At 36.1% G+C, this 18,501-nt stretch overlaps 1 protein-coding gene across 2 annotated transcripts; it reads left to right on the forward strand.

Moving 5' to 3' along the window:
* Window positions 1-9,783: 9,783 nt before the first annotated feature.
* Window positions 9,784-16,592, forward strand: LOC121791419 (KH domain-containing protein At3g08620-like). Of its 2 annotated transcripts, none has more exons than XM_042189375.1 (7): window positions 9,784-10,202; window positions 10,262-10,350; window positions 12,523-12,689; window positions 14,968-15,084; window positions 15,164-15,280; window positions 15,503-15,655; window positions 15,970-16,592. In XM_042189375.1, exons 1-7 carry the CDS (start codon window positions 10,114-10,116, stop codon window positions 16,111-16,113), a joined length of 876 nt encoding a protein of 291 aa, XP_042045309.1. In that variant the 5' UTR covers window positions 9,784-10,113; the 3' UTR covers window positions 16,114-16,592. The 2 variants fall into 2 exon arrangements, with proteins under 2 accessions (XP_042045309.1, XP_042045318.1); XM_042189384.1 differs by having other exon boundaries at window positions 9,785-10,202; window positions 14,971-15,084.
* Window positions 16,593-18,501: the final 1,909 nt, after the last annotated feature.

The following is an 18,501-nucleotide window of genomic DNA, read 5'->3' on the forward strand; positions in this document are numbered from 1 at the left end:
TCTATTTGACCGATTATGAGATTAATTAACTACATGTTAAACACAGAATTGCATCCAAGAACGCACATAAATCATGTAAAAGGAATTAAAACCTAAAACATGAATTGCCTACGGATTAGAATTACCGATCTGATTCTCCAAAGAATCGACGATTGCTTGCGCCTTCTCCACGTGATGTTCTTCGTACTCAACCACGAATCTTCTAATCTGTATCCCGAACTCAGAATCTGACCTTTGGGTGGGCAAAGCTTATCAGAATCGAAAAGGGCTTGATTAGAAAGAAGACAGAATATCAGTTTTCTCAAAAACCGATTTTTCGTCCACTCCCACAGGGGAGCACGAAAATTAATGATTAATTATCTAGTAATCTCCTTTATAATCTCCTTTTATATTGAGTTATAATGGGCCAGATTAGGGATCCATGGAGGTTGGACTTTGGCCAAACCTGTTGGACTTTTACTAATTAAATTGAACCCCAATTTAATTTAAATCCAAACAGAATATTATTATCATCCACTATAGTATAATAATATTGACTGCCCGTCCAATCCCAAATTACGAGTAATCCGGGCTTTACCTCTTTAATTTATTATTTCCCGTGTTTAAGATATAAATATCCATTAATTAATTTAAGTCTGCTATTTGACTTTAATTAATTAATATCTTTTTCCAAGAGTTGTCTAGTTCAAAATCTTTATTTATTATTCTGGAATAAATTCCAACCGGCCGGGTTTCTGAATAATAAAACCTTTTTCGAACACCTCTTGAGGATATTATCAAACTGGACTCACCCAGCACACGATTCATTGCAATAACAATACTAGCACCTCTAGACATTAATCACCACTACCCAAGATATCAGGATTCTTGGATTGTGAAAAATCCGCACCATTTGATAAATCAAAGTAGTGCATAATCAATATCGTATGCTCATTGTTATATCAACAATGATTAAGAAATAACAATCACCGAGACCTCGTCTTTCAGTAAATAGCAAGAAAGACTTATCTCAACTGTTAGATCCTTCAGTGCTATACCACACCAGTGTCGTTTATTTCCTAAGGTAAGGAAACATGCGGATTGACACTGCAACCTTTCACGATAGGTAGCCAAAGCCTATCTAGGTTGTGAAATTCTATTTCTCTTCTACAAAGGACCGACTGAGTCACCTTCTGTGAACGTCGTTCACGACCAGTCTACTATGCAGAAGAATTAGGCTTATTTGCTTCTTATACATTTAAATGTTTGAGATACATCTTATAAATGCACAAGCAATTCTATCCGTGCAACATGCTCGAAATATGCTTTTCAGTATACCAATTCTAACACGCTGGGCGCTATTGTGGATGGTCTTAATGATAAATAACTAATGAATAATAGTTTATGTAATAATATTTGTTATTAATTTATAATAATAGAAGATAGAGTATTAATATAGACGAAGAATGATGGACGATCTACCATATATACTTATAAATAATGACTTATATTGAATTATTCTCTTTTATTGTTACACATTCTAGGATGTGTTACTCTTTCTTTCAATGTGGGATATAACTCTTTATTTGTAAGTTTATAATAGATCGTCCATCATTCTTCGTCTATATTAATACTCTATCTTCTATTATTATAATTTAAAAACAAATATTATTACATAAACTATTATTCATTAGTTCTTTATTAGTAATGATTTGCTTATGTTTATAAATTTATGTATATATTAACTAATAAATAATATTATACACATTGAAAGAATAATTCTTATACAAATTGTATAATCCTAACAATAATTATTATACAAATAAATATTTTCTATATACAAATCATATTTCTCAATAATTCTTTATTTTTATCAATCAATAATATATTTGAATAATAATTTTGTTTTTATATATCATACAAAACATGAAGAAAAGTAAAAGATAAATGAAAGTTTTGTATCCCACATTGGAAAAAGATGAATGAATGCTCTAAACATGTAGTTATAAAAGAAAATACGTCAACATATTTTGTCCCACATCGAAATTGTAACATAAAACATTCAAGGATGTCTCTATAAAAGAGAAACATCCAAGAATGATTTTGTCTCACATCGAAAGTGTAACATAAAACATTCAAGGATGTCTCTATAAAAGAGAAACAACCAAGAATGATTTTGTCCCACATCGAAAGTGAAACATAAAACATTCAAGGATGTCTCTATAAAAGAGAAACAAATAAGAATGGTTTCATAAATTCGCAAGCCCATCAAATATATTTGGGCTATTATGAATTTCTTGTATTCATTTATTTGTAAAAGTTGTTTTTAAATATAAAAATCAATTTTTATAAATAAAAATATTTTTTTTAAATTTCGGTTAAACTGCCGAATCGGCCCGGAACTGGCGGTTTTGAATCGGCTGGTGAACCGGCGGTTTTTTGAACCGAAACCGGAACCGCCGGGACCCTTGGCGGGCCAGTTCCGGTTCATGCTTATGATGAACCGTGAACTGCCGGTTCATGAACCGGAACTGGCGGTTCGGAACCGTTGTGCATGCCTAGATGTTTGGATGCTAATATAATTTCTTGATGTTGCTAGTCTTACATTTATGTGACACGCGTGTTAGCATAGTTTCCACAAATTAATTAAAGTAGCAATGACCATCTCTAAATAAAAACATGTAACGACAAATTTAATCAATATGAATAAAGAAAATTGTAACATTGTATAAAAATGCATTTGTTTTGAAATCAAATGTCTCCATTTATTAACCTAAATGCTAAAGTATTAAAAGTGAACTACCATAATAGTCTTTGATATTGTCGATAAATACTTCAATGGTCCTTAAAAATTTTTTATAGCATTTTTGGTATGAAAAAACTAAAGTAACCCTAGACACAAAAAATGTGAATTTTTTATGTTTGAGGGCATTTTGGACATTAAATACTATTATACTACTTTTTTTATTTTCAGTTACTTAAAATAATTTACTGTCATTATACGTTTAAAAATAAAGACAACCTTTAAATAGTTTAATTATATTTTATTTATTTTTAAAATTAAATATTATTCATTATAAAACTCAGTGTATGAAGAAACAATTAAATCTAATAGTAACTTTTTTAAATAAAAATATTAAAGTGAATTATAAAAATTCTTTTGCACGTGGGATTTATTTTTACTTAAAAAAAATTAATTAAATTTATTAAATTTGAGAAGGAAAAAAATTATATAGTAAACTACAGTAGTAATTTTTCACTTAGAAAATGTTACTTAAATATTTAAATGTTACTAAGACTTAGGTGAAAAATAAATATTTTAATTACGTTGATTAAAATATAGTATAGTGAAAAAACATCTTTTAAGTATAATAAATTCAATATAAGTGAATTATACATCATATGTCCCAAGTTACTTAAGTCATATTCCATTTTGGGTTGTCCCAAGTTACTTGACTCGTTTATCTTTTTAGCAAAAAATAAAGCATCTAATCTCATTTACTTTATTCTTTCTTTTACTTTTCTCTCTCTCCTCTCTCTTATTTTATTCTCTCATCTACGTTATTTTATCTTTATTTAACTCACTAAACACAACTTTCTTAAATCTCGTGCAGAAAAGAAACGCCTCAAGTAAGGTGGGACGGATGGAGGATATAACATAAATTAAAGTGAACTCTTGCAGGTAACATTTTTAATAAAAATATTAAAGTAACTTTTTTGTTATAAAGCTCAATATATATGTTATTCAAGTATTTATTGAAAAATATTTAAGTGAATTATAATTCAAAATAAAATTTTTTATGTTGTAAAAATATAAAATCAACTAGTACCATGTTAATTTTTGGTACCCGAAAACTTGCTTTTATATATGTCCAAAAAAATTGCAAGACTGAAGAGATACCAAAACTGTGATTTCCAAAGACCAAAAATGCCCTCCATGACATTTATGGGATTTTTCGAATGCAGAGGGGTATAAAAGATCGACAGGTACCAAAAATATGATATTTAGTGACCGAAAAGGCTATAAAATTTTTTTATAGGGATCATTAGTGTATTTTTCGACAATATCAGGGACTATTGGGGTAGTTCACTCTAATAATCCTCAAGCTAGGTCACGGAAAAAATTTTACCAAGAGAAAATATGAGATACTAATGTTTCCAAACATTTGGAGAAAGAGTGCCCTAAGAGATGTTAACCGGGTCAACTTATAAAGTTTTGGATTAATTTTACTTGGAAAGCGGGTAATAGAGCTATAATATGATTTTATCAAGATTATAAATTTTAACTCAAATCCATGATATGTGAACAATGTAATCCAAATATAAAATGTAACAAAAATTTTTTTTATTTATAATCAACTTTGAGGCCTTTTTCCTTAATAAGCCGAATTCGGTTTGAATGAAGTGAGGACAATAGAAGACGCTTTAGATGACTTAGTTGTGAAGCCCCACAATATGAGTTATAAGCCTATACACTTTGAGCTAACTTGTATAAAAAGGGGCCACCACTTGATGCTTAGGGAGTAGAGTCAGAAGGAGAAAAATAAAAAATGGGTTCTGGAGGAATAAGCTGGACGAAGTCTAGGAAATGGAGGTATATGCTGGACGAAGTCCAGGAGAGGAATAAAATTAAAAAAATCGGAGGTATAAGCTGGACAAAGTCATGCACATATTTTCTCTCGGCATTTGAACATTTGAATGCGGGTCCACTATCAATATTAGTAAATATGAAGTAGGAAAGAGCTCTCAGTAGTCTCTCTCACTAGAAATTTTCTCCTCCTTCTCTCTAGAAGTGAAAAAAACCGGACTCACTCAAAACCTTGGAGAGGGGGCGGCGGTGGCAGAAAATCATCTCGCCGCCCCCTAGCCGGCCGGTTACTGAGAGGACATACTACTCCCTCCCGGTTCCCTACTGACGGTACACCTCCCCACCGCCGATAGACCGTCCAAGCTGTGTTCTTTGGCCGGCGAGTTGGAGAGTTTTCTCCGTCGCTTTCTTTCTTCTCCCCCGGGACTGCTCGTCGGCTCCTTTGCTGGCCAACTGCTGGTGGATCTCCGACAGGAGGTCTGCCCGGCGACGGATCCTACCGGCGTAAGGTGAAGTGTACTGATATCTTGGAGGAGAGGCTCTTTTCTCTCCCGGATCTACAACGCCCCCCTCCCAAGACCGTCGCCGATTTTGGTGGTGGTGATTAGGCAAAGGTCCCCATGGAGAGTGCCAAGTGTGTAGCCGGCGGAACTTGATCCTAGCCGTTTTTCTGGTCGAACGCGCTGAGGGGGTTCCAGCGGTTCATTTGCGTAACGCCGGTGGGACTTGTTTCTGTGGCAAACACACCTCCCGCTCCTCCAGAAGGCCCCGACGCCAAACCTGCCTCCCACTGACACGGCCGGAGTCCGCAACCGCCCCTGAAGGTGGCGACAAGGCGAAGGCCACCCGTAGAACGAGCGCCATGAGTGTAGCCGGAGGTTCTAGAACTTGCGGCCGGAGTCTCTTGAATCCGATGGCTATTACTTCCCCCGCTTCTTCCAACGGCCCCGACGCCGCCATAGCCCCCCCGGGAGCGGCCGACTCTTGTGAGCTATCTTGAAGAAAGGGAGAGTCTCATCCCTCCTGTCAATGACCCCGGTTCATTTTACCAAGGTTTAAAGCATAACGACGTGGGCATTCCATGACCGGAACCCTGCGTTTGGTGGAAGTCCTCTAACTAATACACGCACCGGAGTTCCAACTACGGCCCCATTGTCACTCCAGCCACCTGGTACTCTGAACCAACGAGGACATTTCAAACGGGAGTCGGTAATGAAGTTCCGGCCATGCACGAACCGTCTGTGTTTTCGCCAACTCCAACGGAAATGGAGCTAAGCGTCACCTTCGACTAGGCATGGGTCGGAAAATTTCCTTTTTCGACACGCCAGAATCACCAAGGCCAGGCCGCCGAAGATCGTCGGCGAACCCAGCCAACCATCACGCCCAGCCGCTACACGTCATTTCTGCACCTCTGACGTAGGCGCCTTACCGCGGTATGGTGTGTGCAGAGATCTGCAGGTCAGGTCAACTCCTGCACAAGATGGGCGCAGGTCTGTGGCTGACAGATCCTATGCTTTGACCTGACAGATCCCATACTTTGACCTGACAGATCCCATGCTTTGACCGTTACAAATCCTGACCCATTTTCCACGCGCCAAACCATTTGGGTATCGCTGTGGCACACGCGCTGCCCAAACATGCTCCTTTGCCACGCGCAGGCCGTGAAAAGCGTGCCATGGGTTTTGGATCCAGTCAGTACACCACCTTTCGAACCATGAGGTAAAGGGTCCAACGACGCCTTGAGGATACCACCATCTCCCTCAACGTTTACACGGTCATGTGAACAGGGTCACGTGCTGGACGACACCTTAGCCCGAGGCTGAAAAGTCATTCATAGAAACGCTTGAGTGGAAGTTGAAGCCCATGTTTGGGATCCCCTGATGGAGTACTACCCGCAAGCCATCAACGTAAAAGACTAGTAGCATTCAAGTCCGATTTGTATGGTTTTGCTTTTGTTTGAAGTTAGGGCGTAGTTTTTGCTGACCATGGGCATGTCCATGGCTATCCCGCACCAATCATTGTGCATTGGTGTGTGTGTTTCGTTTCCGTACGGGGCTCGGCCTCATGTAACTTCTCCCCTGCTCTTTCTTCGCTTTTTAATTTAATTTATTGAAACACCAAAAAAAAAATTTATGAAGTAGGACTATTAATAAGAGACATGCCAAAATTAAGAACACAGACACATAACGGGAGACAAAGGGAGTACATTATATTTAAACCCTAAAATTTAAACAACGGTGAATACTAGTAGAAATTAGCAATAAAACACATGACATACCTTGATTCTAGAAGATTCATCAAGATTTTGTTTTGAAAATAGGTTACTTTTGGAGTGAATTCGTGAAATGGACATGTTCTGCTAGACGCCTTTTAAATCCGTGTTAAGCGCATTCTCAAATTTTGTAAGAGCATCCGCAATGGCGGACTTCCACGCGGAATTCCCACGGACGTCCCGAAATTCCGTCGCAGACGTCCGCCATTAGGCGTGTCCTCCACGGATACGGAATTGGGCTGAGGACGTCGCAAGTCCGCGGCGTTAAGAGGAATTTCGCTTTATTTCGTTTTTTTGTAATGTCTATATATACCGCTCGTTGAACTTCGACACCAGAACGATATTATTGAAGAAGTGTGGCAGCGTAGAGGTCATCGTTGATGTAGTTTTTAATTATTGAAATGTATTTTTTTTATTTGGTGAAATGTACTTTTCTTATTTTAATGGAATTTTTTCCTTATTTTCATCGAAATTTTAATTACGTAAATTGTTTACTTCCGGAAATTGTTTAATTTGTGAATTTGTGATTTTTTTAATCTGGGAATTCCGCCACTGTGCAGTGAGAAGTCCGTATGACGTGGCAGTGCAGTGGGGAGTCCTTATGTCGTGGCAGAAGGTGTTTTTGGGAATTCCGCGGGGAATTCCGCTGGGACATCCACACCACTGCGGATGCCCTTAAGAGCATCTGAAATAGCGGACTTCCGCGCGGAATTTCCACGGACGTCCCGGAATTCCGTCGCGGACGTCCGCCATTAGGCGTGCCCGCCACGGATACGGAATTGGGCTGAGGACGTCGTAGATCCGCGGCGTTAAGCGGAATTCCGCATTATTTCGTTTTTATTTTGATGGAAATTTTTCCTTATTTTCGTCGAAATTTTAATTATGTAAATTGTTTACTTCCGAAAATTGTTTAATTTGTGGATTTGTGATTTTTTTTAATGTGGGATTTCCATCGGGAATTCCGCAGGGAAATTCCGCCACTGTGCAGTGGGAAGTCCGTATGACGTGGCAGTGCAGTGGGAAGTCCTTATGACGTGGTAGGAGGTGTTTTTGGGAATCCCGCAGGGAATTCCGCTGGGACATCCGCACCACTACGGATGCCCTAAGTAGATATGCATTCTGAGAATGTATATTCAATCCAGTTACGCATTTTAAAAATGTACAACATCTTTATAAAAAACAATTCATCCCACTTTGGGAATCCACTCTTCAAATGGGTCTATTTCAAAATTTTTGGCAATGTTGAAAATGTATTCCCTCCATTCCATTGAAAATGACCCTACTTTAATTTTTGTGTTTGTCTCAATCAAGATAATTCGCATATCAGAGTACTACACTAATAGTTTATAAACTCAATTTTGGCATTTCTTGTTTATTCATGACATTTAACTATAGCTTATATTTTAGTTATTTCAAACTTTATAATTAATAGTATATAAATTTGTTTTGGGATAAAAAGGTTTGGTGGCATAAGTTTAATTAGACTAGGGATAGAAAATATACCATTATATTGAACTTATTATACAAAAATAATATTGAAACATACCAAATTTGGGTACATCGTGATTATTGATACTACATGATTATATCGAAAGATTTTAGTACAATAACGGTATGAATTTTCATAAAGATTTTAGTACAATAACGGTATGAATTTTCATATATCGTTATATACCCAAATTTCAAGTATATGCCATGAATTATGGAATATGCCATAATTTACAATATGCCATATATATATATATACCGACATCATAAAAAACAAGATATACTGTGAATACCAAATATATTTATAGGGTCATGATAATCTACAAACCCTCTATAATACAAACTATATAAACTTTAGGCGTTAACATTGTTGACATTCCCCTAGTGGCAGAATTTGTATTAGGCGTTGACATTGACATTGACATTCCCCCAGTGACAGAATTTGTATTAGGCGTTGACATTGACATATGAATCCCATTGCTAACCGTTGATTACTTACAAGGAGTGTATAAGATTAAAGTTTGTAGTTTGTATTATAGATAGAAGTTTGTATTTGATCACACCTCTATATTTATATATATTAAATATATTTAAAGTATTGTATCCCGTGCCAACCCACTCATAAATATACTATCCCTTTGTCTCTCTGTCGTAGATACATTTCTTTTGTGCATGAGATATAAGAAAATTGTGTTAAGTGAGCTAAATAAAGTGAGAATAGAATAAAGTAGAGAGATAAAAGAGAAAATAAAGTAAGAGAGGCAAAATGTGTTGCTATTTGTCAAAAAAGAAAATAACTCGAACAACCCAAAAAAAATATTCTCTCTATTCCAACTAAGATGACACATTTCTTGCGGGCCCAAGATTTTAAAAGTTTTTGGTTAATGTGTTTAATTAAAGAGAGAAATGTCGGTATAAATATTAAATGGAGAAAGAAATAAAGTTAAATATTTTAATTGGAGAGAGAAAATGTGTTTGATGTTATTAATTATAGAGAGATGATGATAATTAAATACTGAAATGATGTATAGTTATATTCGAAACAATATTTTCCCTTTCAATCCTATTATCATATCTTGAGAATTTATTTAAAAAATGTAACAAACTCTCTCCGTCCTACAAGAATATGTATTCTTTCATTTTTAGTTTGGCCCATATGAGTATGTACTTTATAATTTGGGAAAGTATTTTCACTCTATTGAGGTGAGACTCATTATTCACTAACAATACTTTAATTATTTTTTCTCTCTACTTATTTTTTATTTTACTAATTTTATATTAAAATTCATGTTAAATCCAAAGTATATAATCTTTATTGACGGAGGGAGTATATAAGAAATGAGAAGATTCTGTAGCGGTGGTTACCACAATATAATAATAAAAAAATTTACAAGTATATACCACGAGAATAGTGATGACAAAGTCATCCGACAAATGCATTGAAGGCATTAACCTACACAATCTTGCGGCAGAAACCTTTCCCCTTCTTCACCATCTCTCTCTCTCTCTGCAGTAAAAACAGAGGAATTCATTATTCATCTCTTCCTTTCTCTCAATCTCCATTTATTTACAGTTTTCGGAGACAAAACTCCAGCCAAGAATCGTGTGTATTATATACCATACCCCACACCTATTTATGCCTCCAACTCAACACACCCCAGAAATACCTCATTCATTTTTCTTATTTCATTTCCCCTATTTTACTCTTTCCTTCCTCCTTTTTTAGGGTTTTTCCTTTCACACTCCACTCTCCCTCTTCTACTCCTCTTTATATGCTTAATCCGCCATGTCTAGTTTGTATCCTCAGAATTTGAACTTCTCTCCGGCCAGAAACATCCCTTCCCCCCATCTCCGGGCCAATCCCGATGCCGAGAGGTACTATTTCTTTTTCTTTTCCTTTTTTTCCTTTGTTTAATCGTGTCGATTCCTTGCAGCCTGTATTTGACGGAGATGCTGGCGGAGAGGCAGAAACTCGGCCCTTTCATTCAAGTCCTCCCTATTTGTAGCCGCCTCTTGGATCAAGGTTGGCATCTTTGATCCACTTTTGGATCTGATTTTATACCAATTTTATTATTGCCTTGATTTTACTGCGATTCTGTGGCTCTGATTGTTGTTAATTTACATTTACATTTACCCTAGCCGTGTTGTGTGATTGGATTGTGGCATTGGCTGCGGTGTCGAATCGTGTTTTTTTTAATGTTTTTCTGCTTAGAGCTGTTTGGTTACGTGACGAATTAGTAATTATGCTTCTAGGTTAGCTGGTTTTTGTGATTTTTTTTCTTAGCAATGGTAGAATCAGTAGTGGAGGTGGTTAGCATCGTTTGATGAGTGTGATATCATGCATTACGCAATGGCGTTGCTGAAACGGTGCTTTTGCTCATGTCATGAAGTGGAATATGAAACTGATCTTCTGGGGATATGGTGATATAGCTGTTGAAGCACCCATGATCTTCACGTCATGAAGCGCCGGAACTCTTCACATGATTATGCAATGTTATTATTAGTAGTTTTTGTCGTGTTATGGTATATACGAATCCTAATAACACCAAGGTATAAAATTGAATAGACATACTGAATGGCGTATGTGGTGATTCTGTGATAGTGACTTTTCCTTATTTGAGCATGGTCATCACACTTTATGGTTGATGAGTAAGGCTAATATCTTTGAGATCTTTTTAAAGTTTCTTTAAACGATAATTTTGCTGTACTACTTCATCATCCGTTTATACTTTCATTTGGAATGTATAAGGTTACTTTTCCTAATTTGAGCATGGTCATCACACTATATGGTTGAGGTTGATGATTAAAGTTTATATTATTGCAACCTTTAAAGTTTCTTTAAGTGATAATTTTCTATAATACTTCATCATACGTTTAATTTTCTTGTGCTGCATGTGTATCAGTAGTATCTTTTGCTGGTGACTTTTCATCATCCATTCATCACCTAGGATTCACATTCTGATTAGGAAATGGAACAAAAAGATCATCTATATTTCAGCATTAATAAACAGTTCTGGTGGTAATTGCCACTGGCACTGGGTTGCAGTCCTACGTGTCTATGGGGCCACCTTCTCTGCTTTGTGTGTGACATGTTAATAAGAAAACTCATCTATATGCCTTTAAACAAAAGGAGATGCAGTCTTTCAGCTGCATATTATTGACAATTGTGGTTTGATTTAGATTTTGAACATCTGAAAGTATGCATGTGCATATGGTCTGCATTGATGGTAATTGCTACTAGTATCACGAATTTCAAGCTATGAGATTTTATCTTCTGCGATTGCTTGTCAAAAAATGACTGTTGTATCTCTCTGCTATAATTATGTAGCAAAGTCTGTTTTTTGATATCTGTCTTTAAGAAGCAATATTCCAATTAATCTTGCTTTTAAAATGGGAAATTTTGGTTTTGTTCTCCATTTGGCAATTGGTTTGGTTTCGATGAATTAAATAATATACATGTTTTTGCTAGGTATTCAAGCAATACATATGCTATTACATACTTTCATGAGAAGGAGAGATTAAACATCACACAAAATCGAATTAATGTCTGCTAGATGATGCCCAATTTGTTGGATTCATGATTATATGTAAATGTTCAAATAGGAAAATTACCATATTCTCGTTATAAGCATAAATTCTGGACACTTTTCCTAGTGCGTTGTGCCTTGTGTTTAGGAAGTTGTGACATATATAGCCTCAATGGCTCACATTCCTTTGATGCATTTAATATAAAATCTTTCTTCACTTTTTCTTAAAACATACTCCATCCGGCCATTAAATTTTGTCATATTTTTCCATTTTCGTCTGTCCCATAAAATTTGTCACATTTCACTTTTTACCATTTTTGGTAGTGGACTCCATATTCCACCAACTCATTCCAACTCACATTTCATTATAAAACTAATATATAAAAGTAAGACCCACTCTCCACTAACTTTTTCAACTCACTTTCCATTACATTTCTTAAAATCCGTACCCGGTCAAAGTGTGACAAAGTTTAAGGGACGAATGGAGTAGATGATTTGCTTCTTGTTTATTTGTAGTTTCACATGCGTTTGGAAATAGATTTTTCTACGTTTCTTTTTTTCCCTTATTGTTTAAAGTTATTTGTGATTTTTAAAGCACTGCCTGCATTTTTGTTTGCTACTCTCATGCAAAAATTATTTATTGAAAAAGGGTTGTTTCTGATGGGCAGAAATACGCAGACTTACTGGAAGAATCACCAACCATGGGTTTAATGATTATGACAGGCTACAACGTGGTAGTCCTAATTCGGTACCTTCTCTGGACGTGATGCCTGATGTTGGTGGAAAAGGTTTAGGTAGTTGGAATGGAAATGGCTGGAACAACATGCAACATGAGGTGAGCTGAGATTTCATCACTAACCAAAGCCTACAATTTATCTTTTGTGTACCATTCTCTACACACTGATTCTTGTAGATCCAAATGTCAAATCCATTTACTTCTTTTAAACTAAATTCTTCACGAATAGGTTAGTGTAAATACTAAGGTTACTGCCTCAGCTTGATATAGTTTTGTTGAGAAAATTACTCACTTATAATGCATGCATGGTAAATAAAACCAACTTACTGCTTAAGGATGTACACAGTTGGTTTACCTGTATATCATTATTCATTGACTATCTGGGGCCTATATTTCCGAGGTTATACATATTCAAGCAAAAAGTGTTTCATGCTATCTATAACTAACCAAATATAGATTAGTTACTGCTAGGTGACATAATTGATAAAAGAAGTAAGATGGTAGTCAATGTTATCAAATAGCGGATATGGCGGCGCCATGGCGTCTAGTGGTGGAAACACCATAGCACCTTGTCGCTGCCATAGCACCGCCATATCCGACTTTTGACAACATTGCATGTGTACTGTATTTGGAATGGGGCATTATGCAAGAAACATGGAGGTTAGAGTTGTATTTTATACTCCTTCCGTCCCACGTTACTTGAGGCGTTTCTTTTCGGCACGAGATTTAAGAAAGTTGTGTTTAGTGAGTTAAAATAAAGTAGAAGAGAGAATAAAGTGAGAGAGGAGAGATGGTAAAGTAAAAGAAATAATAAAGTAAGTGTGATTAGATGTTTTGTTTTTAGCTAAAAAGAGAAATGACTCAAGTAACTTGGGACAACCCAAAATGGAATACGACTCAAGTAACTTGGGACGGAGGGAGTACTTTATTAATTGTTTAAAGTGTTTTAAATGTTATATTTTAATTATTTTCTAATTTCTGAATTATATATAAATATATAAGTATTATTTTATTTATTTAATTATTGACCGCCATATCCGCCATACTAATACGCCATATCCCTGTGGCGGTTTTTAGGCGAGCCGCCATACGAGATTGAGAACATTGATGGTAGTGTTGTAATTTGTATTGCATCTAGCATGTATTACATGAAAAAAATTGACTAGACTACCTTGTAAGTGGATGCACAAATAGGTTAATTGTAAGAATTCAAATCATATGCCCACCTGAAATGCATTTGCTTTTTCACTCTAAATCTTCTTTCAATTCCTGTTGTTAGAGAAGGTGATGTTCTCATAGGAACCTGTGTAAAATAATGCATTTTTTTCAAATTAAGGATGAAATTGGTGAGATTAAGTCATTGGATTATTAGTTACCACGCTAAGTCACATACAGCTAATGTTAGAATCTGAGTCATCTGACAATGAACGAAATGTTGTAGGTTCACGAGTTTGCAACTTTGTTTAAGTATTAGGCAACTTAGCCTAATACCTCTGACCAGTCTAAGGTTGTCTTGAACATTTAGATTTCTGCTTTTGCTATCTATTTAGACTTGCATTTCATTTCCTTCTAATATGCTTACTTATTAAAAAAGCTATCTTGTTTTGAAGAGAGGTGACGTATTACTATTTTACGACTGCTGTGGAAAATTTTAGAGTATAAGAGTGGAAGGAATCAGCTATAGTTGAACTTTGTATATATTACATTCTCAGAAGCAATGAAGCATGTGAACTTGAAATAATGCTGTAACTTGATACCCTGTATATGATATTTTCTGTTGCTCCACAATGCTCCCTTAAACATGTGACCTAATATTTTAAATTGCTCAAAGAAGGCTCACTTTTTATTCTTTGATGTTTCAACTAACCTGAGAAATAGATTAATTAAGAATTTAAGATTAATGCTTTATAATCCAGCAACACCTGCAGTCCTCAAGACTACATCCTTCAGGCTCAAATAGATGCAGGAACTCTTTCTACCATCTAAAATGTTTTGAGTTGATTTAACCACTGGTATAAATCAAGAGAAATTCTCCACCATGTTGGCTTGAATGGTTCTTCTAGAAATGAGAAACAAAATGTTCCATTCGTAGTTGGGTGCATTATTTGATTGTAGTGCTAGATAACCTCTAGATGTCTAGGTGGGTGGTCAGTAGATTATCAGGATCTACTTCATGTTCAAACTGAGGCTCTTTAATTTAAGTATACTCTTCTAGCAACAGTTTGGCCATCTTTTGCTTTTTTGTCACTGTAGATTCACTAGAGAACAACTAAACAACCAATACCCAAGAAAGAAAATGTCATGTCCATTTCGTTGTGAGGTCTCTGTCATGTTATTTTTAATGTGGTTTACTAAGCATTGGTGTTCTCCTTTGCAGCAGATGCTAGGAGGTCCACAGGGTATGACAATAGACTGGAAACCTCCTGGAAGTCCTAGTTCGTTCCTAGTTAAGCGTGTACTGCGCTTGGACATACCAGTTGATAGATATCCGAATGTAAGCCTTTGGATCTCTCTCCTTTTTTTTTGGATCGATTAATGATTCCTAAGTTTGACAAATTGTTTCTGGACAACAGTTCAATTTTGTGGGAAGACTTTTAGGTCCACGAGGCAATTCCTTGAAGCGTGTGGAAGCTTCTACTGGATGTCGTGTCTTCATCAGGGGGAAAGGTTCAATTAAGGATGCTGACAAGGTAACATCCTCTTCTTGTCTTGGAAATTGAGTATTACATTTTGATATTGTCCTTTTACTACTATTTGTCTGTGAGTACATATGAATATAGGAAGTAGGCTGAACGTGAAGTTGATTTATTGATGTACAAAGTACAATCCATATACAAATCGATAAAAAAAGTGCTTATAATTAGTCATTATCTTGCTCATGATAATAAATGCTTTAATATCTTCTATTGAAGGAGGAGAGCCTGAGGGGAAAACCAGGATACGAACACTTAAATGAACCATTGCATATTCTAATCGAGGCAGAAGCGGCCGAAGTACCTGCTAGTATCGTTGATGTAAGACTGAAACAAGCTAAGGACATCATTGAAGAACTGCTGAAGCCTGTGGTAAGTTGTTGATGCTCATTCTTTTCAGCCACTATTTCATCCCCTCAGATTAGGCAATGCTGGAATTGGACTTTGCATAAATAACTGTCTTCTGATAACTATTGCTATCTGTGGGCCGGAAATAAATTAATCTTGAGACCACCTCACCAGTTTTATAGATTTATAGGAGCTAATCATAATTATGCATTCCCTTTTCGCTCATGTATTATTTTCCTCATTCTAGAAAACGGTTGTGACCATTGTTATCAACTTCCGAAGTAGGTAGATGAATATAAAGATTCAAAACTAATTTGATTATTTATCTGGAAATGCAGGATGAGTCCCAAGACCTATACAAGAGACAACAGCTTAGAGAACTGGCGATACTCAACAATATCAAAGAAGAGAGCCCTCAGCCAAGGGGGAGCGTGTCTCCCTTCAGTTCCAGCGGGTTAAAACGCCCCAAAACCAGTTGGTAATGGTAACAGACATCTCATCTCATCTCATATTCACTACTGGTCTAGGGGTTGGTTCCTTGAGAAGAAGCTGTGAAGGTTGTAATGCCATACCATAGTCGAAGAAGTTGCATATCTCCGATCCAAATGTTGGCAATCAAGACTAGGCTCACGAATGTGGGCCCATGAAGTTCAAATGCAAACATGGTTGTGATGTGAGTACGAAGGTCGGGGAATGGATTGCTTTACTACTGCTTTGTCGATATAGGTCTTGTTAGAGGAGTCTTGTATGATAATTATTGGATTTATTTGTTGTTTTTTTTTTCATTTTTCGTTTTCTTTTAGATGGTAGAAGATGCATTTTGAACCTTTGTGGTGCAATTTCTCAGCCTGTTATAGGGTTTTAGTATATGTTTATGACATCTAAAACCATGTCATAATAATGATGTTACGGATGCTTCGCCGTTGCCTTATTATATGCTACACTTTCTCGGCTCTTCTAACTTTTAATGCGTCATTTTTGAGTTATATGCTTGTTCTATTGATTATTGTATGTATATTGAGGATTGGTTTGACGAGAGATTAAATTTTGATGTGTAATTCAAGACCATATTAATTTATACATTTATTTATTGTTCTTTCGTTTTTATATACAGTTTTCTTATATACTTGGATAGCTAATATCATGAAACTGTTTGAAAAGTTTATTTTTTCCCATCAACATTAACTTGACATAGTATTTTGAACTTAAAATAGTTGTTAGATATTTTCTATCGGGGTGAGAGTCTGGCTGCATCACATTTGACATCACAACACTATATATGTTACAATTGAAAAATGATGGTGATGTAATTATAATAAAGTCTATAAAACCTAGATATGGTTATCTAATCTCATTTTATTGTAGCTAAATTCCGTCGCCGTGTGGAAAAATTCAACAACTATATAAGTTCATAATATTCTGGAGCTCATCTCAGAGCTTATCTCTATTTTCTCCTGTCACGTAAGCAGATTCATCTCAGAGCCCATCTCATTTCCATATCAGCATTATTTTATTTTATTTTAATATCAATGTCTTAATAATTTAATTAAATTAAAATACATAATAAATTAATTCTTCGATGTATTATAATATTGGAAAAAAGAATACGATGAGAAGCAAATTTCAATAAAATTAAAATAAACTTCATTGCATATGTGACAATTCTTCAATCATATTACGTTGGAGTGCACGATGGGCTTCGGCCTGGGGCATGTCAATAAATGTCTGGAGACGCTTATCATCGTTGCATGGTAGACCCTGATGATGAGACTCGCTTGCAACACCGTGGCTTGGTCCAGCAGTGTTTTCATTGAAGACGTCTGTGATTCCTTCACCTTCATCGTCGACTATCATGTCATGCATGATGATGCATGCATATATGATATCAGCGATATCTCAACGGTAGAATAAACACGAAGGGCCTTTAACTAATGTCTAACGCTCTTGGAGCACACCAAAAGCCTGCTCTACACCTCTTGTCGTTGGGAAAAATAAGTCCTCTTCAGCTCAGTTGGGCATCTGATCGTCTCCGAGTGTCTCCCTTCACTCCCTAACAGAAATTCTTCAGACAGTTGCGTCCAGTTGTCAAACCGGCCAGGTTTCTGAATAAATTCCAACCGGCCGGGTTTCTGAATAATAAAACCTTTTTTAACACCTCTTGGGATATTATCAAACTGAACTCACCCAACACACGATTCATTGCAATAACAATACTAGCACCTCTAGACATTGATCACCACTACACAAGATATCAGGATTCTTGGATTGCGAAAAATCCGCACCATTTGATAAATCAAAGTAGTGCATAATCAATACAATATACTCAATGTTATGTAAACTATGATTAAAAAATAACAATCACCGAGACCTCATTTAAGTAAATAGCAAGAAAGACCTATCTCAATTGTTAGATCCTTCAGTGCTATACCACACCAGTGTCGTTTATCTCCTAAGATAAGGAAACATGCGGACTGACACTGCAACCTTTCACGATAGGTAGCCAAAGCCTATCTAGGTTGTGAAATTCTATTTCTCTTCTACAAATGACCGACTGCATCACCTTCTGTGAACGTTGTCCACGACCAGTCTACTGTATAGAAGAATTAGACTTGTTTGCTTCTTATACATTTAAATATTTGAAAAATATCTTATAAATGCATAAACAAACACCAATGTGATAAAATTACATATTCTCACTTGGGTTAACAGTGGATTGTAGAGTTTATTGTATACAAGCAATTCTATCAGTGCAACATGCTCGAAATATGCTTTTCAGTATAACAATCCTAATAGCTGTCACACGGAAACCGTGCTATTCTGCAGCAGCGACTTGCCGGCTGCGTCGGTACGGAGCTGGAAGTACTCATATT

This window comes from Salvia splendens, chromosome 2 (genome assembly GCF_004379255.2).
Source record: "Salvia splendens isolate huo1 chromosome 2, SspV2, whole genome shotgun sequence".
Lineage (NCBI taxonomy): Eukaryota > Viridiplantae > Streptophyta > Magnoliopsida > Lamiales > Lamiaceae > Salvia > Salvia splendens.

Excerpts from the sequence above, each read along its gene's own strand:
- LOC121791419 (XM_042189375.1), top strand. The coding sequence starts at position 10,114 with ATGTCTAGTTTGTATCCTCAGAATTTGAACTTCTCTCCGGCCAGAAAC. Across the intron at positions 15,085-15,163 it reads CAGTTGATAGATATCCGAAT|TTCAATTTTGTGGGAAGACT; the intron begins GTAAGCCTTTGG and ends TCTGGACAACAG. Across the intron at positions 15,281-15,502 it reads CAATTAAGGATGCTGACAAG|GAGGAGAGCCTGAGGGGAAA; the intron begins GTAACATCCTCT and ends CTTCTATTGAAG.